Genomic DNA, 26912 nt, shown 5'->3' on the forward strand with positions numbered 1-26912 from the left:
TGAGTCACTGTGCAAAGGTAGCCCAGCACCAATGGCCAGGGTTTTGAAAAGCCAGATAAAGCCAAGAGGATGTGTTTGGAGAGATTATTGCAGGGCCTGGTAACTCCTCGTTCCCGTTTTTTGTTTGGTTTAGGATTACCATGCAGTAGCAAGTTCCACATCCTCTGCTCCATCCCTGACAGGCTCTTCCTCAGATTCAGGCATTCCTCACCTTCAAGAAATGCACAGAAAACCATAGAAAAAAAAAAAAAGTAAATACATCCAAGAAATGTCTCACAAAGGTATTAATTTCTAAAATGTCAATATGTGATTTACAGAATCACTGTGGGACAGGGAAACAATAATTCAGAGTCATGGTCATCAAAGATCTCTCCTCTGCATAATCCCCTTTTCTCACAAATAAGGAGAAAATCCATGTAGGGGAATGAAATCTCTACCTAGCAGCCCTGGGCATTACAATTGCTGGTTAAACCTTGCTTTCATTGCAGAATTCAGGCCAACAGAGCTGATCTTTTTGAAATAAACCTGATCCTTCAGAAATAAAATTAAAAGGGTTCTGAATGGAGTGACCACTCATCATACAGTGGCTGAGAGCAAAAGCTATGGAGAGCCTTGAGATCAAACATATATGTATATAAATAAAAGAAATATTAAAAAGTATAAAAAGCAGGTGCCTGATGCTGTGGGGATGAAACTATATTGCAAATTTTATAAAAAGTATTTCTCCTGTGGACGGGTTAATGCTTCCTCCTGAGACAAGCAGCTATCTGGTATCTTCTGGTGATGTGTTCAGGGCAGAAATGGTGAGATGAGAAATGGTTCTGGGGCATGTGCCACCTCCCCAAATACCACTTTTCTTGCAGAAAAGCAGAGACCGTGAGGTTTACAAAAACCTGCAGCCTCCACCAATGCAAAATTGTCATGATGAGCTCGCTCAAGAAATTCTTGAGGAGCCAGCAACCAGTTTTTAAGCTCTTCAAAAGGTGAGATAAACCAAAATCCCTGCCTCCTCTTATTATTCTAGCACTCCTGCCCATATTTTCCTTGTCTGCAGCCAGTCAGCAGGCAGGAGGGAGGGGCAAGGCTGATTTAAAAGGTTTTGCAAGAGCCCAGAGCCTCTCCTTGCCTGCGGTGCTGGGAGGAGGCTGCACATGGCCACGTACCTGGAGCTGCCTGCTGGTGGGAGGATGCCCATCCTGGGACTGGGGACCTGGCAGGTACCTGCTGCACCTGGGGACCTCTGGGCAGGCAGGGGACACCAGCAGGTTGCTGGGAATCACACTCGATTTTTTCAGCAATCTCCTCTTCAGGTCGGGAGAATGCAGCAAATCCTCTGTTGAAATGTGTCAGGAAATGCAGGTATTTATTCCTGGCCTTCAGGACATCTTAGGGGTGAGTGGAAGTAGTCAGCTAGGTACAAGATTTTTTTCTTAGCTATGGAAAAAAAATTACATGCTGGAAAAGTAAAAACTTCTACCCAGATAATTTTTCTTTGGATTTTTTTTGTTTTGTTTTTCTTTGTTTTTGTTTTTTTTTTTTGTTTGTTTGTTTGGGGTTTCTTGTTTTGTTTTTGTTGTTGTTGTTGTTTTGGTTTTTTGTTTTTTTTTTTTTTTTTCTTTCAGCACTGAGTGTTAATATCCTGGCATGTCATGTAGCTGTCATCTGTGATGAGTGTGTGTAGATATAGGAATTTAAGGGGCAATAAGTAGTTTTGGAAATGGGAACTCACAATAATCCCTCAGAGACTTGAGGATAACTTATTTTTATTGGCAGCAGATGAGTTTGCAGGAATAAAGTAGTGGAATGCAGGACTTTGCAGGAATATAGTTTGGGTGGTTCTTTACCTGCAAATGTTACCTAATGGACTTATGGTAAGAGAGAGTTGGTTAAAGAATATACTGAATTATAAATGTAAAAGGAGTTTGGAAATGAGCTGAAAATTTTAAGAAACTGATCTTCTTAAGAAAGATAAAAAGATAAAAGATTTTAAAAAGTAGATTTTCCTCTGGATCTGAGACAGGAAACAAAATATGTCAAATCACAACTTCCTAGCTCCATGAAACACTTTTCCAGTCACCATAAGAACATCATAAATTCTTGCCATATTTTTGGGCCAGTTGATCTAATCAGCATTTAACTTTATGTGCACAAAGGCAGGTGAGTTGATTTAACCCTTTCAGTCTTTATCTTTCTGATGACAAAGGACACTAAGAAGAATAAAGTAATTAAAGTGGGCTTTAAAAACCAAAGTGTACCTTGGGGGGGCCCTCTTGGAACCCAACGCTGTGATGGGGGAGCTCTCTGAAGGAACTTGTTAAGCTGCTAATAGAAACTGGTGAGGAAAATTTTGGCCACATGATCCCTGCCACCACAAAACAATGTCTTCTGTTATGTAATGAAATCAAGGCCCAAGCCCGTGGTGATAATTTCATTAAAGCTCTTTGGTTTCAGGGTTCCCACAGCAGCCTCCCCTTTACCCGCAGCTCTGACTGGAAGCCGAGCTCAGGGAGCGCCTTGGCAAATGAAACAATGGATTATTTTCTCTGGAAAACATCTCACAGGGCAGAGTTTTATGCAATCTCAAGGGCAGGTTGTTGCCTTTGCTCTCCACCCCTCGGTGATACCGATTGCTCCTGCAGGGCAGCTTTCCCAGGCTGCAGCAGCACCAGGGATGAGGGGCTCCCAAATGCCAGCACGTGGCCACTGCTGGCCCATGCCTGCTCCCTCCTGCTGCCCTGGCTGGCTCACATCCAGGGAGGAATGGATGGGGAAAGGGACTGCAGAAAAAGAAAAGCTATAAGGCTTTCAACTGGCTCTTTAGTTGAGTGCAGAAAAAAAAAATTGCTGCGTTTTCTATGTTTTTGTTGTTAATTCAGGTGAACCAACTAAACGCCCTTTGACTGGAAAAGCTTGGAGAAGTGATATAATTAAAAAAAAAAAAGAAGTAGGAGGTGGTCATGGTTTTGAATCACATTTCTGTTTGGAGTGCCATTTTCTGGATTCAGTCATCAAACAGCTCTTTGGGGTGTCCAAGCCAAGAATCTGAAGTGATTTATTTTGCTGTCAAGTACCGAGTGTGTATTTTACCCAGGAGGTGGCACTGTCTGTAGTGTTTTGAGTCCCCTCACCTCCCTGTCCTGTGTCAACAAGAGCCGGGTTGTTTTTGTGCAGGGCCAGGGCACATTCCAGAGGCGATTGGTTTCCTCATGTCACCAGTATGTCACACTAAAGTTGCTTTTATTTCTGAGGAAATTAGAACTTATTTCAAGATAGTCTCGTGTCCCAAGGTGAACTTCCAGTACTTAGAAAAGGGTGGATCAGCTCAGGCACCTCATCAGTGACTCCCTTTGCCATTTGACCTCACAAAACTAATGAAAGCCAGACCCAGGCTGGTGTTGGAACCCTAAATGCTGAGGATTTTAAACTTTCTGTGCTGAGAGGCACAGACTTGCAAGAGGACACTACGTTTGACCTGAGGCTGAGGAGAAGGCTTCCAAAATTGATTAACAGCGCTGGGATTATGGGTGTGTAGCTGGTGAGAAGTGTGTAATATCACAGGGTGGAAAACTCAGAGTTTGGAGTTTTAGAATATAGAAATAAATATGAAGCAAGATGGAAGTTTTAGGGCAGAAGCAGCTTGTTCTTCTTTAGCTTCTTCTTCCTTCTTCTTCATAAGTTTGGGTGCTGTTTTGTAATTGAACAGAAAAGTCTACAGTGCAGACTTCGAGAAATCAGTTATTAGGTTAAAAAAGAAAATAATTTAGGTATCATTTCTCAATTAGATTATTTAGTCTTAAAAGACCTTGTAACAAGAGATAGCCATTTTGTGCCTTGCTAATAAAAGACTACAGAATTCATTACGGTGAGACTATGACATAAATAAAAAACAATAAACACCTAAATCTAAACAGAAACTATCATTTCAAATACCTTCAATCCTAACCCAAACAAAAATAAAATTTAAAAAAAAAAAAGCAAACAAAAAACCCAGAGCTGGAATATCTCATGTTTCGGGGGCTTAAAACCACCAGATTTGCAGAACAGCAAAGCTCTTAATCTTCTGTTTAGCAAATCACTGGCTTCTCTTGTGGTTTCAGTCTCTCCAGGGGGCAGCAAGGGATGCAGTGAAGTTTGCCATTGACGCTGGGTACCGGCACCTGGACTGTGCCTACATGTACCAGAACGAGAGCGAGATCGGGGACGCGCTGCGACAGAAGATGGAGGAGGGCGTGGTGAGGCGAGAGGAGCTCTTTGTGGTCAGCAAGGTGTGTCCTTGGACATGGTTCTCACAGGGGGCCAAGCTCTAGAGGAGTGCTGGGATTCTGTGATGACTCCTGAGATGTTAGAAAGTCCTTTTTCTCCCAGCCCCGCGGCTGAAGAAGCTGAGACTCGTTGGTTCCGCTCCTCGAGGTTGTTTATTTTTTTTTATCTATTACATTCTTTCTCTGACCTGCTGAGATCCATCCAGCAGGTCGAGCTGAGGCACGGTGTCCACCCTTGGGGTGGTGTTAGTTTTTTATACCAAGATCTACATGTACTTTATTTACAATCATTTTCCAGTACCTATGTTAGACAGTCTGTCTCTACTCTAAACCAATCCAAAAGTGTCACCATCACTGCAGAAGATGGAGGACAAGAAGAAGGAGCAGGAGGACAGGACACGCCCAGATTCCTCCATCTTGCCTCTTGAACCCCCATTCAAAAACCCCAAAATTCTACTTTTACACCCTGTGACAAATTAACCATCATTCTACTCAAACTCTTGTGGCTTGTAAATCTCCATTCAAAGTTGGTGATTTTTTCCCATGGGCTAAAATCGAAGGCACAGGTGTTTTTGACTTCATGCCAAGGTCTCTGAGCCCCTTGCCAGGGTCTCCAATCATTCAGGGCAGCCAGAGGAATGTCCTGGGTTCCGACAGAGGAGAGACAAAGTCCCAACATGGAAAGTGCCACGGGATGAAGCTGGGAATTACCTCCTCTATGTCAGGGTAAAATGGATGGTGAGGGGAAGGAGTAGGTCACCCCCTGAGAAACAAAAGGCTTGGTTTGAGAGGGGTTTTTTTGTAGTCCATGTCCATTGTCAGCCATGGAGACAGGAACTGAGGCCGTGCTCTCGGTGGCCTCTGGGATAGGAAGCAGGGCTATTGTTTTTGTGGTCACTCCCGCTGCGCCGCCGGCCTCAGCCTGTCAGCTCCTGTATGTTATGCTTTGTTTTGTTTTTTCCCCCAACAACAATGGTAGGAAAAATAAAGTAACTTCTATCTGCTGGAAGCTGGCGGGTCGATTTTCACCAGGTTCACTTATTTTCTTTGTTTTAATTGCTGCAATAATTGATGGAATTTCAGAGTATCCCTTTCTCATTTTAGTTACTTAACAGTACCACAGATAAATTGAGGTGCCTCAAGTGGCAGTTCCTCAAGATGAGAAGATGTGCCACACCCTGAGCTGCCTCTGTGCCCTGTGTTTGCCTGCCAGGGATGCTCTGCCACTGTGAGGGCAGGAGAGCAGCTCCCAGGCTTTGTGTTTCCCCACAGCTGTGGTCCACCTTCCACGAGAGATCCCTGGTGAAGGAGGCGTGCCAGAAAACACTTGCTGCCCTCCAGCTGGATTATTTGGATCTCTACCTGATGCACTGTCCCATGGGATTCAAGGTATCGCAAGTTTAAGTGCTGGGATCCATCTGTCAGGGCTCTGCCCCTCTTGCCTTTGGGACCAGACATCTCTTTAGTCCTCTCCAAGGAGGAGTGTTGGTAATTCTCATTAGGACATCATGATAAACCTCTGCAGGGAGAGCCCAGGAGGAAAGGAAAGGTCATGGCTGCTTAAACTAGGTCGGTCTTGTACAAAAATCACCTTATCTTTCCCTGCACAGCATTTTCAAGTCATGGATCAGATTACCATCCCGATCACGTTCCTCTTGCAGTGTGGGGTTTGGCTGCCATTTCCTTATCAAGAATCAAACATGTGAACTACTTAGTTCAAAAGAGATTTTTCTCTCCTCTCTCTACCCCCAGGTTAAATAAATCCTGGTTTCCCCACCGTGTCCCCTCCCTGGCCTTCTCCCAACCTGAGGCACACACAGAAGTGCCTGCCCTTCCTCTGCCTGCAGGACAGAGTCCCAAGAAACAGATTTTCTTGAAGCTTTCCCTGTTGATACAGGCTGGTTGCTTCAGCCATGTCTCACCCCACCACAAACAGAACTCAGGATATCCAGCTCAGTGTCTCCAGCTCCGCTCACTTGCCTAAGTTTCTAAATGATTTCTTGAAGTACTCATAATTCAGCTGACCTTCACGTTGCTTTTCCTTTTGTCCCGCTAGGCAGGAGAGGAGCTGTTTCCTGCAGATGGAAACGGCATGATCATTCCCAGCGACACAGATTTTCTGGATACGTGGGAGGTACATTCATTTGCAGGCCAAAAATATCTTGCTAGTTTGAAATAACAGCCTGAAAACTGTGAGTTTTCCCCTGTGGGAATTGTTCTGGGAGAATTTCTAACATGAAGTATTTGAGATCACCGATTTCTCTGCGTCCTTGGGCTCCTTTTTGTGTCACTGTGCCAAAATTTAGGTATTTTTATAACTACTGCTTACTAAACAGGCTGGGTTGGCATGACAAGAGGAAATCTTTGATTGTGTGTGTGCCCTGCACTGGCTTGAGCTAACAAATGCTCTCTCTCTCATCCCTACCCTACTCTGGGCAATTTTGGGTGGCTTTAGTTGTAGCCATGCTTCTCTCTTGTTGCACCTGAGCTGTCCAGACCCCAGCAAAGCCAACACGCCTGTGCCAGTGTACCACAGCACCCAAATTTCTGTCTCTGGAAGGCAGTGGGACTTGGCCAAAGTCCTTTGCTAAGCTCTGAGTGCAGCACAGGCTGAGCAGGAGGCCAGGCTTGGGCACAAATTCAAATTCCTGCTTGGCCGAGACTTTGGGCTTCCTTTCCCTTCCACTCCCACTGTGTGCTCGGCACAGCCAGGCCAAAAGCAGGTAAAAAACTCATCAGAGTCAGAAGAATTCACTGGTGCTTTTTGCCTTCTGTCAGGTGAAAAATAAGGGACATTTTTGTTGTTCATTTGAGGAGAAAAAAGTAGAAATTTCAGGCCGCTACTTATGACAGCAACTTTAAACTGAAATTATTTCTTCTTTAAAACAAAGGTATCTTCTGCTCTAAAGGCTGGTAGCAGATTATTTCCCCATTTCTTTTCTGCTGGGTGTGACAATCTAATTAGGGCTGTCTGGCTGTTTTATCGCTCATTAGTGTGAAAGAAAATAGGTGATGGAAGGGGAACACAGTGCTGCTTATCCTATAATCCAACTGCTAAATGGTACATCCCTCTTGGGAAATTAATCAGTGTTGATCAGCAGTATCCATCCTGTTCCAGCTGTCCTGTAACAGCTCCTTGTTGAGCTGCTCTGTTCCCAAGAAGGTGCTTTTTATTAGGGGATGATTATTTGGTTAGCTGAGGAATCACTCTGAAAGAATCTCTTTCATCTATGTGAAGGTGTGCCTGGGGATAGTATTTCAAAATAGTCACATTTTACTGAAATAACAATAGTTTAGGAGCTGTGTGAACATTGCTGTGATTTGTCTGTATGGTGACAGAGAATGTGAGATCTGAGTCTGATCTGAGTCTACCCCACTGTTCAAGTACTGTTCTCACAGCACAGGAGGAGTGCAGCCAGGAAGATTTTTACCACTCCAGTTTTTGTGTGGGCATTTTTTCCATATAAAAATGAAAGAACTTAGTAGGAAGTGTGATTCTGTGGTGTTTCTAGGCTATGGAGGAGCTCGTGGATGTGGGAATGGTGAAGGCTATTGGAGTCTCCAACTTCAACCACAAACAGATCAATCAGCTCCTGGGCAAACCAGGCTTAAGACACAAACCTGCAAACAATCAGGTAAATTGTCCTGCAGCTCCTCAGCACTGACATCACACCTGCCTGGGCTGGTGCACTGGATGGAACATCTCCTAAAAGTCCCTTAAAAACCCCACAGCTGCAACAAGAACACCTTTTCAAAGCTGATGTGGCACAGTGATGCTAAACCTTGAAGCACCTTCTGCTTTTGAGAGGCGAAAGATAATTTTTGTTTTGTTTTGTTTTTTTTGAGATTGAGAGTCACCCCTATCTTCCTCAGGAAGAGCTGATTAAGTTTTGCCAATCCAAAGGGATCTCTGTCACTGCATATTGTCCCCTCGGAGCACCCAACTGGCCAGGGTAAGAATGTTTTGTGAGATTTCTCTCTTAGATGCAGATTGGAGTCAATGCAGTAAAGCAGTCTTAGGATGTGGATGAAACCTCAGAGAAAAACTGCTGTAATTAGAAAAAGACTCACTAATTCACTAAAAATCACATCCACAGAAATCTCACACTTATTGGGATATTCAGTCCACTAGTTTCATATTTTGAAGAAAAATGATCAATTGGTTGATGAAAGCAGAGAAGAGAGTTCTTAACTGAGCTTTGGTGAGCTTATTAAACATGTAGGAGAATTTCTGAACTAAAAAAAAACCAACCCACCCACAACAAACCAAACAAAAAACCAAAGCAGCAGATGCTTATGAAAATAGCAACTTTGCAGTCCCGCTGAGACAAAGGGATTAAGTTTGTAAATGGGGAAGTTGCAGAAATTTTGCTTTTACTCCCATCCTCATGGCTTTCTCTGACCTGGGACAGGGCTTTTGCCAGAGCAGCTGTGCTTGTAAAGGACAAGATGAAATTCTTGGGATCTGGATCAAAGAAATTCCCAGCCTGGTCTCAGGCTGGACATAAATGTGTTATAGTGACCTGTTTTTACTAGAAAGTACAGGCCTCTTCTCATGTGCTCACGTGTTACAGAAGGGGAGAATGAAGGCAGGAACTGAAGCAACAAGATGTTAAAGTGTGCAAGATTAGGCTTTTTAATAATTTAAACAATATTCCTATGACACAGGGCTTGAGGGAGAAGACAGTGGGTTATTCAACTACTGAAGCCTGTTTTGTTTTTTATTTTCACAGGTCCAAGCCTGACCATATTTCCCTTCTTGATGACCCTCAAATTAAGGAAATTGCACTCAAGCACAACAAAACCCCAGCTCAGGTTAATACTGGTTGTATTTAGAGTAGATGTGGAGATTTTTTCCCTGCTGATGTGTATTCTTCACACTTGTGCTGAAGTAACTACTTCCAGAGGTATTATGGAATAAGAATATGGAGTTCCAGCTGTGTCTTATGCACAGTTTAATGCTTTAGAAAAATATTCTCTCTACCTTAATTTTAGTGATGGACAGAAGTGGCTTTGGGCTTGAACTGGCACACTGGCTGCCTCTCCACACAGCATCCTGCCAATCCTGAACCCTTGCTCAATGCACTCCCTCGTTGTCATCTCAGCTTCAGAGATGGATAAGGATTCAATGAGCTCATGTAGTAATTAGGAGGGGTTTAGGCAGTGCTTCTCCTTTGTGAGCCCTCTCTGGTTACCAACAGAGCTGCTCTGGGTAACCATGCAGACACCTTTGGTTTTCAGCTTTCAGAAGACAGGCAGCACTTCTCATCTGTAAATTCCCTGGGTGTTCCTGCAGGTGCTTATCCGGCTCCAAATCCAAAGGAATGTGAGTGTGATTCCCAAATCTGTCACTCCACAGCGTATTGAAGAAAATTTTAAGGTAAGAGGGCACCTTACAGAGTGCCTGTGTTAATGGTGTTAAACTACACAGGAAAAACCCCTACTCTGCCAATGGTACAAACCACCCCCCTCAACCTTAGAACTGCCAAAACTTGATACAGGCCATCGCTCCTTTATGAATGCAAGAAGTCACTTTGAAAGTGAGGAGCCACATCTTCATTAGAACACATCAGGCAAGAGCCAAACTCTTCCAGCTTGTGGTACAACTCTGCTGCAGGCAGAGCCCACCAGCACTGTAACCTTCCACCTTTATTCACTGCTCTCCCTGCATGGGCGTCCCCTGCACACCTCCTAGTGCTTCAGCCTGCTTCTGCGGTTCTTCCTGCAAATAAACTTCCTTGTCTCACTGCAAACTGAAGCAACCCAGCTGTTTGGGACCTTCCTGCAGGTGTTTGACTTTGAGCTGACCGGAGAGGAGATGGAGACCCTCCTTGGTTTCAAGAAGCGCTATCGCATCTGTGCATTAAGCCAGTGAGTACCTCCTCCTCCTCCTCCTCCTCCTCCTCCTCCTCCTCCTCCTCCTCCTCCTCCTCCTCCAGGCTTCAGCAGAACTAATTTCCACTGGATAGCTTGGATTACCACTGGATGGCCTCTTAACAGACACTATTTGATAGCCCCTTAACAATAAAAAGAGAGGGAAGCTCAGCCAACACTGGTCACATCTGCTGGAATCTCACCCATGGGTTTATCAGAGCATTGCCCACCCTGTACAGGTTGGGAACACTGGGATTGCTGCAGGCACAATGTTCCTAAGATGTCCTGTACTGGATGCATACCAAACTGCTGCCTGAAAATCAAAATCAGCTGGAAATTCCAAAAATAAATAAGCAGCCATTTCCCCCCTCCGTTTTCTTTGGCTCCTTTACATAAGGGACAGTCAGAGTAAATAAACTCCATTTTAAGAATGAGAGTTGTAAGTTTTTTTTTGAAGGGAAGAGCTGTGCCTATGTACTCCTGCCAGTGTTATCTAGATAACAGAATGGTTACAGACTCACCAAGACCTGCATTTTATTCAGTTTTCCCAGGTTACCCACTTGTCTAACAGCACCCTGGGGGCTTGGGAGTTTCCAGACAGAGGTTTAATATCTCAGGGAACTTTGGCAATTTCAGCTGAGCATAAGATACATTATCCTTTGAGAAGGAGGGCACTGATACATGCAAATGTTACAGAGAATTCACTTTCCCAGCCCGGGTACACGAAGCAGACAATGTGTTTTTAATGTAGTTGAATTTCAGTTCTTTTACCAGGGGAAAAAAAACCCCTTTTCTCTAAACTATATCCTTAAAATGTTTTAATCACGCTCTCTTTTTTCCTAGATGCAAAAATCACAAGGACTATCCTTTTTTAGAAGACTGACAGCTTCAGATCCTCTGGGGATCCAGACCATTTATTGTTATTTCAAGCAATTTGCAATACTTCGTGTATTAATTCACAGATAGAAGGGGAATATGTATTGAAACTTGGGAGAAGGTAACTCAGGCATTCTGAAGAGTCAGCTTTGAACATGGATACATTTGCTTCCCTTTTTATTAGCTAGTTGTTTTTTATCTTCTCTTGTAACACTATTTGCAGTTGCAGCAAAATATATATTCTCTCTTGCTTTAGTAATGATAATGAAGTTTAATCAAGCCATAGATTGGGATTAGGGAAAAGCATTTTTTGTCATAACTATAAATCCTGACAAAGTTCAGAGAAAATTTAAAGTCTCTGATTAGTTATACTTTTGGACAAAAGGTTAATACATCAACTATCTTTTAATTCTCACTACCAGACAGTCCATTTAACATCAGAAGATCTCAATTACATGCCATGCTGCTTGAGATGCCGAGTTCAATAATTTCAGTGTAGCAGACTGAAAGCTCTTTAGAGGACACTGCTGAATTATGATTCAGGAGCTCTTTTCTTAATGAGGTTTCCTATTTATGAACTGCTAAAAACTAATAAACTACTAGGAGATTTGTATGTTTGGTTTATAGTGTCTGCAAGAGTATATAAATACTGCTTTTATCAGTAGAATGGCTGCAGTTGAGACTGAAAATCTCAGAGAAAATCCAAAGTCTGATAAAGGAGACACACAGGAATTATTTTGTTTGGCAGCTGTCATATTTAGCAAGCAGAAAAGCTGGGCAGCTTCACAGAAGCCAACAGCAGATTTTCACTCTCCTGTACTGTTCCCTAGGTACTGTTTGCTTGTGTTTTGACTCAATGGATGTCTCTGGATGCTGTTATCTCTGGTGAAAAAAAGAAATTAAAGTCAGTGCTGCTGCAGCCCATGCTGGTGTTTTAATGAGGTGTCTGTTAATTAATACTTGCTCTTTAACAATTGACTCAAAACTCCTGTACTTGCTTTAGGCTCTTGCAGATCAGGGTAAGAACAATGTGGCTCGGCACTGCATGCAGAGAGAAGGACAACATGTAATTAAGGGTCAGGACTAGGATACACACTTCATGGATATCCTTTTCCAACTGATTTTCTTTGTAGTTAACAAAGGAAATGATGACATATCTGTGAGCTACTTCAGATTTTTCCAAGATGTTTGAATAACAGGTACCTTAGAAACAGCAGAGCAAACTCCCATCAAACTGGAAATTGAAATTTCAAATCAAATTTCCCACAGCAACTCTTCTAAAGAAAGAGGTCTGAAACATCTACCAGGAATTGACAGTGAACAGTTACACTGCAGTGATTTGGACAGGAAGGTGCCTGTAATGGGCATTCTCTTTTTTTCTCCTCCTGAACATGCTGCATTTACCAGGCCAGTTGCAGGATTTCATCCTAGATGCAATTAGAAAGTGAACTCTGTGGAAGGTGCTCTGCTGCCAGGGATTCAGCCCGTGGTCACTTGTCACTCCACAGCAGTGGCAGAAATCCCCACTCAAGGCTGTGGCACACAGCCCGTCTTGAAATCTTCTCTACTTCATAGGAATTTTCTAACCACATTCCAATTTAATCACAGCTATCAGACTTGAAGCTATTTACAGGATGTTTATAGACTGTGGTGGGCAGGAAGTCAGACTAGATGATCACAGTAGCCATATAATAGTAAAAAATTCAAAACAAGTTAGAAGCCAGAGATTGTGCATTTGTTTCAGAGACAATAGATCTTTTTCAGCTGCAGGGACTTTAGTAAAGGTAAAAGGAGAAGAATTTGGGTGGTGTCAGTTGCTGGGAAATAAAGCCCCCCCTGTTTTGCAGCAGAGCCACAGCCCTATTTACAATGTGCCTTTCTAGAGAGTTGCTGCCTCACAGCAAGCACAGCCCTGAGCCTGCTGCCAGGAGCTGCATGGAAAGGTTTATAGCATCCCAAATTAATTTTCAGTTTCTGTCAGCTGTACAGCAGTGCTCTTGCACCACACACACATCATTCCTAGTCAGCAGTGACATTATGTGTGCCAACAAGCCCAGTAAAATGAAAACACCTTAGCTTAGCATTTTGTCTTTGTAGCACAACACATTGTCCCATGTGTTCAGCTTTTTATTGTGGAGCTCATCCATTCTGGTAGAGTCAAGCCTCATGAAAAGTTCCAAAGGGGCTGGGTGAAAAAAAAGTAAAGTGTTATGTCTGTGTTTTGGAGGGAAAACTGAACAACACAGGTAAAGAACAACAGGCAAAAATCCAAGACTCTTTGCTGATCATTGCTGCTCAAGTTCTCCATCTATTGGAATTCCAAGCTCTCTCATATTGTTCAAAAGAAAACTGACTGAGAAGCCAAAGACAGACACAAACCTACTTCATTAACTTTTTGTGTGCAGTCCTACACAAGAAGCACTGGTCCTTGCCTTCCTCTAAATCTTAAAAAAAAGTCTTAAAAGATTGATTAGGATGGCCTAGGAGTAATTTATACAGATGGCAATTAAGCAGACTAAGATTTTCCTTGACCTGACACCTGTACAAGGAGCTGTGCCAGATATTTATCAAACCTGCAAAGTGTTGCTGGAAACAGACCAGCTATTATTTCCTCCACTGTGCAAACCAGTAGAATCAAATGACTCTATCAGCAAATCAGCCCAAAACAACTAAGAGATGGCAATTCTTCAAACTGTGAGTGTGAAGCTTCATTCCCTTGGAACCTAAACAGATTCAGAAGGTAACTGAACAACAAAGAGTTAACTGATGGCCGTTAAACATAAAAGAACAAGCTGCTGTCAGAATATTTAAATAACACTCTGCTGCAATGCTCAATTTACTCATCTTTAGCAACTTATTTTGACCACAGCTGGAGACAAGATGCTGCAATGTGTAGATACTTAGTCTGATTCAGTTCAGCTGTTCTTATGAGCAACTTCCAGCTGGCTTGTCATCAGGCCTGTTTCAGTTTAGAAAAGCTTGATTTTGCAATCAGCTGTTGTTTTTCCTTAAGAATTGGGGGGGAAATGGAGTTTTGCAGCTGTTTGCACGGGTGGTTCTGTACCATGCACTTGAACAAGTTAAAATGCAAGAGCAATGTGGCCCATTTAAGGGTTTTAAGAGCTGCCTCACAGCTAAAATAAACAAGGTCCTGCCAGAATAAGACAGGGCTCTGTACTTTTAAAGAAACCAAGGACAAGGCAGAGGGAGGGATGACAAACAGTTTCTGACAGTTTGTAGGGGACATACTAGGGGAGTATTAAGTGACTGAAATGAAAATAATTTGTCCCAAGTTAAGTGTTCTGTGCCACAGTTAAGCAAAAGACTCCAGATTTCTAGCTGTATCTTCAACACAGTGAATACAGATTAAAACCCAAAGACAGGATTTTCTTTTCCCATTTTGAATACTGGAGTTTCCTGTGCCCCAGTTTTCACAAATGAAAACTGAAACAAGTGCATTCCATAGCATCTGTGCAGTCTTGTGAGCTGAGCAAGGGGAGAGGTCCTGTCTCCTTTTTCCCTGAGGGAAGCAGACACCAAGATAGAGAGCATCATTTGAAAAGTGATTCCAGCCAGGCAGGCCTGTGTTATTTGTGTTCCAATACCAGAAGTAAAGCTATTTTCTCTCAAAGGAACATCAACTGCAACCTGAAACAAACGTGCTGTGCCTGTCAAACTGTCTGTGCTGTCCTACCTTCAACCAGCAAGATGCCAATTCCAAATAATTCTTGTATTCTCTTCTACTACACAAAAAAACCTTGCAAAAACAGTACCTTGCCTTCTCTAATGAGATAATTGCTGGTTTTCTCTACCTGTTTTCCCTGATAAATCAGTTCACCACCATTCTTTGCCACCAAGAATATGGATTTGTCCTGTGAGAGCCATTTTCTCCTAAACAAGAAATAAGGGCCTGCTAATCTGGTATCATTTGGAGCAGTGAGTGCAGCAAGAACTGCTTTTACCAGTTCCAAGGACATGTTTTTTTCTGTTAGCTGCTCTTAATCTTTCCTGTAGGCTGGAAATCCTCTTCCCAGGGTGTGCTACAGTATCACAGTAGCTCAGCTGCTGCAGCAGAGTCCCCAGAATGTCTAGGAAGAGGCCGACAAGGTGGAGCTGAACTACAAGTTCTTAAATTAAGAACACAAAACAAAACACAACCAACTTCTCATTGGAAGAGCTACAAGACTCTATTTGTCCTTAAAAATGTCTTTGATCAGAAACCCAGAGATCTGTCAAATCACAACACAAAAACAAATGCTGTGAACAGCTTCAGCAGGAAGAGCTCAGCTGGCAGCAATGCTGAGCTCCGGATATTGAACTCTTTGATCTTTCCACTTCACCTTTTAGGAGATGAAAGGAAATCTCTGCTCTTGTAGGCAGAGAGTATGGCACAAGCATGGGGGTGCAAGAGACTCTATTTTACTGTAACAATTCCTAGATCAACCTAGACTAAAGGAAGACTGCCTCTTCCTCCATCTCAGCCTTAATTATATGCTTGGAGAAGCAATCCAAAACCATTAATCCAAATCCAAAACCATGAAGGGTGACAGGGTTTCCTGTCACTCCCTTCCCAAGCTTTCTGACAACAGCCTGCTTTGTGTTCAAGCTTGTGCATCATTGCCCCTGCACTCAGGTGCTTCTCTGCCTTCCCTCTATTCCCACTCTGACACTTCAAGATCCAAGCCCTCTGCCGGCTCAGTGCTGCACCGTGTCCCAGAACGACCCTTTCCAAATTCCTTCCTACTAAGTCATCCAGTGAAATACAGAGAGAGCCTGTTACAATGCCACTCCACCCTGAGTGCTCTCCCTTCTGCTGGGGAGCAGCCTGTCTCCAGTAAAATTCCTACTTCCAGAATGGAAAATTTCATTTCAAACTTCCACAAAGTTGCAGTGAAATGAAAACAGAGGAAGCTAACAGAACCTGATGTACTATTTTGGAAACCCTGACCCTCAATGTAACTTCTGGCCAGAACACACTTGTCACAAAAACGTTATTTGCAAGCAAGTCAACATTGCCCCAAGCAGTTTTCTGTCACAGCTCAGACTAAGCAAAGAACATCACCTCTTCTGGCTTTTTTAGGTGCCTTAGGGCTTTTGTTTATCACATTAGAGATTCCCAAAAACACTCGCAGAGCTGAAGCTTTCTGTAGGTGCTTTTAAGCCAGAATTTAAAGTGATTTATAATCAATTTATATTAGAAGAACCAGCATTAGAGGAGCATATTGCTTCAAGTCAGACACTGATTCTTTCCTCCTGATATTTTAAGTTAACTCAATCTTGTTCAGCCTATTGTAAATTATTGTGACCAAAACCATGTTGCATGCTAATTCTGGTGTTAGCATTACTGGAAAGATTTTTAAATACTTTCAAAATTTTTCTTTCTAATAAATACTAACCATTACATTGAGAAAGCACTTTTTTTGGGGTACTTTTTAATCAGTATGACTCCTTAGACTCCTTTTGCTCAGAACCAGGAAACAAACCAACTATTCCACAAATAATTTGATATCAAATTGCCTTCATGCTACATTTTAACCTGACCAAGTTCACTTTAAGGTTTGCTACACAGTTATGGAATCACAATCCTACATTTATGCATTAACAGCCCTGGTGTCTCCCTTCTTCCATCTGTTCAGAGAACCCCCCTTTTCTTGCCAGGCCTACACAACCTCCTCAGAGGGACCACTCACATCCCAGATCTACTCAGACATCTGAAAAACTCTCCCAGCAATATGCAAGAAAGCCTCCCAGCATTAGCCACTGCTTTGCCCAGTGCACAAATGCATTTTGTGAACAGTCTTGAGCAGCTCTCAGGTGGCAACACCTTTAAAATCACGACATGCAAGTATTGTGAGAACCACAGAGGGACAAGCACACCTCACAAAACAGAAGTTCAGTACCAGCCTGTTTTTCTGTGCTCCCTGAACAAAGCTTTACACAGGATTTTCTTGGAAACCCATTTTTACTGTATTTGCCAATGGTCTCTTGTACAATCACAGAATTCCTTCCTGCATCACGTGCTCCCTGCTGGAGAGGGCAAGTTTTCTACTGCTTATTAAAGCAATGCTGTGTGGGCTTCAAGTCTTCAGTGGAATGAGTTTTCTACTAGCAAAAGCATACTATCACCTCAGTAAGATAAAAACTGAATTAAACGTGACTGTATTGCTTGTCAGAACCAAACCAGTTCTATTTAAAGAGAGACACAAACAACTCACTGGCCACAAGTTCAGCCATGAGAACAGCAGGCAGCTCCCAGGGTACACTAGGAAGTCAACATCAACAGATGATTTTGTGGGGGATGGTAATTTTCTTGCCTTTGTGTAATCTCTAGAGACAGCTGATATTATACAGCTGCTCCAGCATTACCACCATTAGAGCGTGACTGAAATAACCATCTCATTACACACAGTAATGAAACTGTATTTTATTATAAGCAAAACAGCTTTTATATCACCAAGAAACCAAGATCTATACACTTTTCAAAGAGCTACCCACGTAGAAATCACTTAGAAATCAACTTATACTTCCAATTAGAGGGAAAATAAAAAGGTATGGAGTGTTACAAAGAAACAAAACCAACCAAAAAAAAAAAAGAGCAAACCTCATTATGCAATATCTGCCAATATGCTGGTCCTTCCAGACAACAACAGTCACTAGTCCAAATCACAGTATTCCAAAATAAAAGTGACTGCTTGCTCAAACTTGCTCAATGCTTTCTGCTTACCAATTCCAGACTTGCTGTTTGGCTAAGAAATTCTACTAGTCCACACAGTGTGCTCTTCAGAACCATTTCAGCATTTCCTTCTTCCAAAAAAGAAAACAGCTCAAAGTCACAGAGTACATATACTGCATCTTTGTGGGGAAAAGAAAGGAAAAAAAACGGGGTGTGGAGGGGTGTCTGATGCAGTAAAAAAGCTACACAGACAACTCAAAGGCAACAGCAGAAGCATATCTGGGAAGCCTGGAGAAAGGCAGGGAACCATCTTCAGTACTCTGCATTGAAAGGGTAGCCCTTGTGAGTTTTGCACCTGGAGGAAATCAAAAAGCAAAGATTATCTCACATCCCAAAGGCATTGTATGCATCTGTAACCACTTCAAAGAACCACCAAGGGAAGAGATGAACTGCATAAAAGCAAAGTCTGTTTCTCTTTTCCTTGGTGACATGCTGCATTTCCAAACAAAAAGACTTTGAGTGCCTCCTGTTGCTTGAGTGATGGGACCTAGAGGTGCTTCGTAGACAACTAAGTCAAGTTTTTGCTGTTTACTGACAGCAAGACCTTTTTTGCAGCCTTCCAAAAAAGATTTCACATCTGGATCTACACTTCCAAGCAGCAAATCCTCACATTATATTTTCAATGTTCATCTACCTTCCCAACAACTCCTGAAGAGCACACAGATTTTGTAATGTACTTCAGACAAGACACTGCAAGCAAAGCTAATCAAGATTTTAAGTCTGCATCATGCTCATTCCTCCAATATAGACAAAAAAAAATGACAAATAAGAAGCCTCCTGTTGCAATGCCAGCTACAAAGAGTTTCTTAGCAACTGAACTGAAAGTGAAGTGTGCTCAATGCTCATCATGTTTTGGTTCATAAAATGAACATTTAAAGAAGTCTTACTATGGAAAGTTACTTAGAAGATGACCCCTTTGAAAACTGGGTTTGCATATCCTGAATTTCAGTCAAGACTACCATCTGTAACTTCATTTACTGAACTATGTGATAACTTAATAGTTTAAAGAAAAGGAAGTGCCACTTACACAAACATTTCACAGGCTCTCCAGTTTCTATTAAAGCTGAGAATAGTTGCCATCTCCTCTTTAGTCAATTCAAAGTCAAACACCTAAGAGGAGAAAAAGCCAGAAATCACCTCTGAACTAATCAGTGCTTGTAAGCAAAAAAAAAAAAAACCCAAAATTTAAGAACAAGTCCACAGTGCTTGTTAGAAGTGACTGCTTCACAAGGGAAAGGAAAAAGACAAGACTCCCTGGATTTGTGAGCCTCCTCTAGCTGGAGTGGGAGAGGAAGGTGAGCAGGGACAGGCAGGAATTACAGAATCTCAAGTTGCAGTTACCCATGCCAGTTGCTTGAAGAAGTTTGGGGAGCACTGTGCAGCAGAATGCCTCCATCTCCCATTTGCAAAGAATGCATCTTGCTGTGCTACGCCAAAGTAGTGGCTGCAAGACCTCCATATTCCACCTAAAGCCACTGAGTGTTAGGAAGCAAAATCCTAATACTGAATCCAGAACAGCAACACAGTTCATGGACACCAGGACTATTTCCTTAAAAGTGCTCGCTTTACAGAAGTCTTTTGGGGTGTGCTACTGCACTCAGGCCGCAAATAAGCTGTCAAATGACTCATTCACATGACACAAAACAGGAAGAATCACAATGTGACTGCTCAGATTATCAGGATATAGTGTATCCTAAAGCTCTGGTCATTCCTGCTCTCCCACTGTAAATTCAGCCCTCAGGAGACTGTAAGTAAACACATGGAGAAAAAGCCCAGTCCTCTTGTCAGAAGAGCACCTGGGAAGGGTGAGAAAGGATCAGTGCTGGCTGTGCAGGGAGAAGCCAAGCCATCCCTGGACATGCCATGCATCAGCTCTCTCCACTGACTCACCTGGAAGTTCTCCACAATGCGCTGCGGGGTGACAGATTTGGGAATGACAACCACGTTTCTCTGGATGTGGAACCGGATGAGGACCTGCAAGAGGCACATCACTGCATCAGAGAGGGGATGGCTCCTGCTCCCTGCAAGCAGAGCCTGCTCAGCAGTTACTTACTGTAAATTGTACAAAATTCAGCAGAATTTACCCACCCTTTGGAGCTGCTTTACAAATTTTATCTGAATTCTAAACAGCACTTCCTGAAGTGCATGTAGAGGAGTGGTGGAATCCAAACAAGGCTTCCTCTCTCCTCTCCCCTGCAATTTAGTGATTCCTTTCCTTCTCACCCAGATTTTGAGTAGGCTATTCAAATGTTCCCTTCTTTGCAACAACACTTGAGATGGCAAGACAAACAAACACAGCAGCATCTGAAGATGGGTCAAGAAAATGTTCCTTGTGATGATCAGTGCACCCTTGCAAGCATGGAAGGCCACATAAAGAACAAACCTGCACTGCTACCTAACACCACAGGTGACAGGGGATGGAGAGCCAGCCTGTCCACTACATTGTCATTAGCTTGTGCTACAGGAAGCGGTACTCTGGCACCTACCCACCTGTGCTGGGGTTTTGTTGTGCTTGGCTGCAATCTCTTTGATCTTGGGGTCATCCAGCAGGGAAGGATCCTCGGGCTTAGCCCTACACAGAAGAGAAAAGATCAGTGGCAAGAAACCTCCTCAGGTCCAACCTAGTAAAGATCTGTATCTGGATGAAAAATTAATGCTGCACACGTAGTCTCTGTGCTTCCAGAATAATCCACACCAGCTCCCAGGCAAAGCAGTCTTACCATGGTCTGTCAGGAGAGCCCAGGGGGCTGTATGCTGTCACAGCAATCCCTTTGGATTGACAGTACTTGATCAGCTTCTCCTGGGTAAGGTATGGATGACACTCCACCTGCCAACATAGAACGTACAGAGACTGACAGTTAACTGCTTTACCATGTTCCAGGGATTAGTGTAATCAAAGGCTGATTTTTGTGCTAACTCAATAGTCTCCAAGCAATATTATACAGTCTTTATTTTCTCTATGCCCCACCCCCTTTCTACTATTTATAGTAGCTCTCTCCTTGCAGTGAAGGGTCCAAGGACTGTGACAAAACTCCTTAAAACTTTGCTGATCCAGATCATCTCCAGCATATGAGTGACCAGCTACACAATTGCTTCAATGGGACAGTAAAATGCACACCCAGGAGAGCTGTGAAATCACAGCAATAGGTTTGCAGACCGAAGTTCTTTTTTCACCCCTAATTAAACATCCCATAATATTTTTTACAGCTACCATATTAACTTCAAGGTCAGCATCGTTTCATTAGCTTTTATTTGATTTGTGTCAATACTCACACTAAACACCTTTAGTCTGAAAGTGCTGAAAGTGGTTGCCTGCTACAGATTTTAGAGCTTCAGCTCAGTGCCTATCACACACCTTTTACAAACACACATGCACTTAGCATAAAACAGCTCCATAATGGAACAGACTCCTTCCCAGTGGGTGTGTGTTCTGGCAGGCACATGCACAGACAGGGAGCATGGAACAGGAACTGTTCACGTGTCAGGAGGCAGTGAATGAGCATGAATATTTGATACTTTGCACAGAGGGGCTTTCAGGGTAGCTGCACACCAGGGAGCACTACTTCTCTTCCAGCAGGCAACAGCAAGAACCCTTTGGACTGTGCTGCCATTTGAGCCTCCTGCAGCTGCACTCTGAGGGCAGTCCCTGGAAACTTGTGCCGCTGGCAGGTGGAGCAAGGCAGTGCAAAACATGGAATCAGTTTACAGCCTCGAGCACTTTATTTGTGGTTCTAGCTGCCTGCTGTTATCAGAGGCCTGCATGCCTCTTTCCCCTCCGAGACATGCTGGAATATTAAACAGAACAGAGAGCTCCATTTTTAGGACATATTATACATATTTATTTTGCTTCAGCAGTTGCAGAAAGACAGCTGTTTAAGAGTAACAGAGCATCTAGTTTTCAACTACTCAGTAAGTAGAATTTATGCAACATAAGCAAGGCACAGTCATCCTCACCTCTCCACTGGCACTCAAGTTGAAAAACTAAGTACCAGCATCATTGTTATGTAATTACTACCTTGCCCAACTAATTTCTCACTACAATTGAAACCAACACAACCTGGCTGCAGTCAAATAAAAAACAGAAATGACAAGAAAGACAGGGGATTACACGTGAAATATCTGCAGAGAAAGTGTTTTCAGGAAGCACTCTCACTATTAGCCCAACTGGTGTTAGTAACAGCAAGCTTTCAGGCTTGCAAGCATTTCTTCAGAAGCAGTGGTTTATAAAGGACAGGAACCAAAGACCCAATGCTTTGTGCCAAACTTGATTATAGTCAATAATCATTTAGAGCCTGAGGGCACTGACAAGTGTGAGAGGTCCAAGATCAGTGACCCCTATGCCAGAGAAGGTAATTGATATGATAATAATGATATTAATTATATGATATAAATTATAATAATGTAATTGTCATATAGTGATCATGGCAATGAGGTAAGGCAGAAGTTGAAAGGTTACCATAAATCTTACACTAAATTTTCTGAAAGTGCTTTGGGGCAGATAATGCTCAAGTTACCACAATAAATGACCCAGTTTTAATAATCAGTAAATGATTAGAGTCCTTCAAATGCCATGAGAGTCAAGGTCAGCTCTAGGCAGACCCCACTGGGGTCTATCCTGGGACGTGTCTTCTTCAGCAACCTGTGCCAGTCTATAATCATGTCAATCTTGAAGATGATGTCAAACTGGGGAACAACCAGCCAACACGCCCAAGGGCAGGACTGCCACCGCAGCAGGACCCATTCAGGCAGAAACAACAGGCAAACAAAAACCTGAAGGAGTTCAACAAGGCTGCACACAAAGCCATGCACCTGAGAAGGAAAAGCCCCTGGCAATAGCACAGGCTGGAACCTGACTACCTGTAAAGCAGCCATGCTAGAAAGGACTTGGGGGTCATAACAGACTGAGCGGGACATGAGCCAGCAGTGAGCCCTGGCAGCAGGAACACAGCCAGTGAACTGTGAGAAGTGATCATTTGCCTCTACTCATCCTTGCCAGACCACCTTCATAATACTGTGTCCAGTCCTCCTCTTCCCAGCTCCCCTCAGTAGCAGAAACATTGACAGAATGCCATCAACTCAGCAGAGAAACTGCAGGATGGGTAAGGGCTGGAGAACCTGCCAAACTGGGAAAGGCTGAGAGAGCCGGGCTTGCTGTGCCTGGGGAAGGGAAGGCTTCAGGCCTCCTAGTAGCAGCTCTGCAGTACCTAAAAGGTCATTCAAAGACAAGCCAAGCTCTTCAGTGGTGCTTGGAGGAAAGCAAGCTGAAAACAAGAGAGGCTGAGACTGGATGCAGGGGAATTCCCCCTGCCTGTCATACACTCAAGGGGGTCAGGGAGCAGAGCACACTGCCTGGGGAGGCTGTGCTGTCTCCATCCTCACAGGTTTTCAAGATGGATAAAGCCCTGGACAACCCAGTCTGATCTCAGGGTTGATGTTCCTCTGAGATCATCTCCCAAGGTCTCCTGCCACCTGAATTTTCCTAAGATTTCCTTCAAGTGCTGTCTACACAATTTGTACTCTATTGCCCACCCTGCAACTCCGTCTCCTCGTAACCCTCATTAACTCTTGAGTCCATAAAGCATGTTCCTGATCAATTCCCTCAATCATCTGCAACAGGAACTGGCTTCTCCACAGAAGTCTCATGAAAAGTTCATCCAGTTCTCTCTGTATACATACACCAAACCTTACTCTACTGCTAGGAAGTTTTTAGAGCTCATCTGAGTTCCCCCCTCCTTTGCTCCTACAAGGAGGGATTCTGCAGCTGCTCATTGCCAGATTTCCAAGCAGTGGCACAGAGTTCATAAAAAAACAGCACCTCGGCATCCAGAAGCAGCTGGAGGGTGAGACTGAAGAATATGTAGTGTCTACTCCAGTCTTTTTTCCTATAACTTTATTTCAAAATAAGATCTTTGTAATTTTCTTAAAAATACCCACAACAAATGACCACACAAAAAATATCATCACCAAACATTTGCCTCTGCCACTTTGCAGCTCACCTGATTATTTGCAGGTTTGTACTTCAGTCCTGGCTTGTTCAAGATTCTTTCAATCTGCTCATGGTTGAAGTTGGAGATTCCAATGGCTTTAACCAGGCCAGCATCCACCAGCTCCTCCATGGCCTGGCAGAAAGAAGCACAAAGTCAGCATCTAATATACAAAGGCAGGGCTTGAGCAGCAATATGCATCCTGACATACCTTGTTCCCTTCATAAGAAACCTGAATGAAGTATTTAGATTTTCAGAGTTCAAGCTTGAGGAAAAAAAAAAACCCAGAACACTGCTGTATATGTGCCATACTTCCCATACTCAAAGGACTCATTCTGTTTGATTATGGATTATGGAAATTCACAGCAAGTTAGAAGTGGAAAACAACGAATTGATACATGACAATTTGCTATTGTACCAGTGAGTCTTTCCAAGTAATTCCAAGTACATGAGATTGCCTTCTGTTCTCAGCAGTCTCTGATGCTCTCGTTACCTTCATCAGTCTAAACTTTCTCCTGCTGTGGCTGAACTTACCTCCCATGTGTCTAGAATATCTGTGTTGCTGGAGATAGCAATGCCTTTGTCATCTACAGGGAACAGGTCCTCTCCTGCCTGTCAGTGAGAGAGAAATTGCTTGAAACACACATCACTGGGAGGTTGGGTTAACACTAGCTGAAGACCATGACCCTATAAACATTTATTACCCTAATTATCTACATATGGATGAGGCTTTAATACTCACTATCTATAGTCTTCAGTCTTTTCTTTTGTGTTCTCATGGCACTGCGGTGGTTTTTTGCCTACAGTCAAGCCAGTAAGGACAGATACTCCTGATGGACACTGTGTCCCCTGGCTCATCAAAGGCCGTATGGTGAAACTTAAGTCTCCACTTGTAATACAGAAAGTAGAATTATAGCCAGCTTACAAAAAATACACAGTTGTTACCTGCTCATAATGAAGTGTTTTAGTGAAATGTGTAATAAGGACCCACTTAGGACTTGGAATATGTTCACCTTATACTGGAAAAGATTTCCTGGCCGGTCTTTCATGGGGAGTGTCCTTGTTTAAGTTGCTGGCACAGGGAAGGTTAGAACACCCTGTGTCCCTGTTAGGGCTATCTGCCAGGTATCAGCTTCATTCAAAACCAGTTATTTTCTACTCATTCACTATTTACACCACAACACATTTTCACTTTGATAGTTCTGTCCATGTGAAACTAATTTTAAAAATACTGATGTTATAAAGAACAGTTCATCTTGGTAGCAAGAGTTAGAGAGAAAATTTTGATTAAATTCTCACTGAAAGCCTAAGCTTGGACATATTCAAACTGAGACATCAGGTCTTTTTCATGTAACCACTGGAAGAGTTAGGAACTAAAAAGTTTAACTCTGGAGCCTGTGGAATGCTAAAGCTCCTATAGCAAAGGTCAGTTCAAGCTGGATTGCATTTAAGGACTCAGTGATTAAAGACAGAAATGAAAGACAAGCAATCCCTTATTCTGTAACATACAGAGGAAAGAACTTCAGTCAGACAGCAAAGTATAGCCTTCGTCCCACAAAGAGGGAACCACACTGAGTGTAACTTTGGACTTTTAGAAGACAACATAAGCATTAATAAAAAGGAAAGAGATATAGCTTCTGTTTCCAGCAGGGAAACCCATCCCTAGGGTTCAAGGTCTGCCTCTTCCATAACCAAAAGGGCAGCAGATGCCATGCAAGCAGGGATCTCAGCAGCAAAAACCAACAGCCTGGCTCACATGGCCACAGCAAAGCTGAGCACCAGAGCAGTGCTGTTACACAATACACATAAGATGATCTGTGCAACTGAAGCAATCACTGGGCTATAAAGCCATATAGCTCCTCATAATTGCCACTCACTGACAAAGCCAAGGGCACTGCTGTTACTGTACCTTCAAACCAAGAGGCCAGTGGATGAGGTACAGATCCAGGTAATCCAGTTTCAGGGCAGTAAGAGTCTTCTGGCAGGCTCCCTTCACCAGATGCTTCTCATGGAACGTGCACCACAGCTGGAGACAAAAAGCCAAGGCACATTGTGACCTCTCGGGTTAAAGCTCTTGGAACTCTTCTGTACTGTTCAGCAGGGTGCCTGTCCCCTTGGGAAAGTGATGTGAAACCAGGTCATCCTACAGCTCTTGCAGTGGGACTGTTCTGTGAGCAGCCCTGGCCTGTGATACCGGGCAAAGTGTGCAGGGGCAGCACACATGACTGACTGCACGCTGTCCTGGCAGACAGCAGAAGTAGTCTTGTTTCACTTATTAAGACTTAGATTGAAAGTTTCACCTAAATTTGTGGCATAGACCCTGCATAATTCTCAATACAAGATGAGGTAAAGCAGGAATCTCAGGAATGGCTTAAGTGATGCTCTGAATTGTTCCACACTGCACAACAGAGTAGGTAAGTAAAGAAGTGGGGAGTCACTTTAAAATAAAAAGGAATCCCCCGGTATATCCTGTATCACCAGACCCCTACCTTACTGACGATAAAGAGGTCCTCTCGTTTCACAACGCCTTCCTTGATTTTCTGCTGGATCCCCTCCCCAACTTCGTTCTCATTCTGGTACACATAGGCACAGTCGAGGTGGCGGTACCCGGCATCGATGGCAGCCGTCACCGCAGCTGTCACCTTCCCTGGCTGGGACTGGAAAAAGCGATGGCAAAAAAACCTCTCATCAGCACAGCACCGAAGACCTTTCTCACGGCAAGATAAAACCGAGAAAGCCACCACATCCAAAGCAAACCCCAACTAAAAACAAAGCCAAATCCCGGCGGCGGCCTGGCCGGGTGTCGGTGGCGCGGGCAGCGCTCGCAGGGCCCGCGCCGCGCTCCTTCCTTCCTTCCCCGCTCCCCATCGCCCTCACGCCGCCAGCCCAGGCGAGCGCCGCCCGGTACCTTCCACGTGCCCAGCCCCAGGATGGGCATCTTGGCCCCGGTGTTGAGCTGCACGTAGCTCGCCATGGCCGCGCCAGCAGCAGCAGCACCGCTAGGGCTGCGGCTGAACCCCGCGCCTTTAATAGCGAGCGGCGCCGGGCCCGCCCCGCCCGGCGCGGGGCTCTCGGGGCGGCGCCGAGCCCGGGGCCCGGAGCGGGCCGCGATCGCGGCTCCGGCCTGGGGAGCGCCCCGCAGCCCTCACCGCACACGGGCCCTCCCCCAGCGCCTCATCCCCG

At 43.8% G+C, this 26912-nt stretch overlaps 2 protein-coding genes across 4 annotated transcripts; one reads left to right on the plus strand and one right to left on the minus strand.

Moving 5' to 3' along the window:
- The first annotated feature begins 1106 nt into the window (after positions 1-1106).
- LOC119707860 (aldo-keto reductase family 1 member B1-like) lies at positions 1107-11936 on the plus strand. 3 transcript variants are annotated; one of them, XM_038153435.1, is made up of 10 exons: positions 1107-1217; positions 4098-4265; positions 5535-5651; positions 6319-6396; positions 7775-7897; positions 8109-8215; positions 8996-9077; positions 9559-9642; positions 10051-10133; positions 10980-11936. In XM_038153435.1, exons 1-10 carry the CDS (start codon positions 1152-1154, stop codon positions 11017-11019), a joined length of 948 nt encoding a protein of 315 aa, XP_038009363.1. In that variant the 5' UTR covers positions 1107-1151; the 3' UTR covers positions 11020-11936. The 3 variants fall into 3 exon arrangements, with proteins under 3 accessions (XP_038009363.1, XP_038009364.1, XP_038009365.1); XM_038153436.1 differs by having other exon boundaries at positions 8136-8215; XM_038153437.1 differs by lacking the exon at positions 6319-6396.
- A 5480-nt stretch (positions 11937-17416) lies between these two features.
- Positions 17417-26798, minus strand: LOC119707858 (aldo-keto reductase family 1 member B1-like). The gene is made up of 10 exons (XM_038153433.1): positions 26638-26798; positions 26219-26386; positions 25639-25755; positions 24264-24341; positions 23742-23864; positions 20466-20572; positions 20236-20317; positions 19636-19719; positions 18773-18855; positions 17417-18040 (listed from the first exon to the last, which is right to left on the minus strand). The coding sequence occupies exons 1-10, from the start codon at positions 26701-26703 to the stop codon at positions 17998-18000; spliced, it is 951 nt and encodes a 316-aa protein (XP_038009361.1). The 5' UTR covers positions 26704-26798; the 3' UTR covers positions 17417-17997.
- Between the last annotated feature and the right edge of the window lie 114 nt (positions 26799-26912).

The sequence above is a fragment of the Motacilla alba genome, chromosome 1A (assembly GCF_015832195.1).
Source record: "Motacilla alba alba isolate MOTALB_02 chromosome 1A, Motacilla_alba_V1.0_pri, whole genome shotgun sequence".
Lineage (NCBI taxonomy): Eukaryota > Metazoa > Chordata > Aves > Passeriformes > Motacillidae > Motacilla > Motacilla alba.

Coding starts and splice junctions, on each gene's coding strand:
- LOC119707860 (XM_038153435.1), top strand. CDS start 1,152: ATGGCCACGTACCTGGAGCTGCCTGCTGGTGGGAGGATGCCCATCCTG. Junction 6,397..7,774: donor ATTTTCTGGATACGTGGGAG/GTACATTCATTT, acceptor TGGTGTTTCTAG/GCTATGGAGGAGCTCGTGGA. Junction 9,643..10,050: donor GTATTGAAGAAAATTTTAAG/GTAAGAGGGCAC, acceptor ACCTTCCTGCAG/GTGTTTGACTTTGAGCTGAC.
- LOC119707858 (XM_038153433.1), bottom strand. CDS start 26,703: ATGGCGAGCTACGTGCAGCTCAACACCGGGGCCAAGATGCCCATCCTG. Junction 25,756..26,218: donor ACCTCTTTATCGTCAGTAAG/GTAGGGGTCTGG, acceptor TTTTGTCTCCAG/CTGTGGTGCACGTTCCATGA. Junction 20,573..23,741: donor ACAAACCTGCAAATAATCAG/GTGAGCTGCAAA, acceptor CTATGTTGGCAG/GTGGAGTGTCATCCATACCT.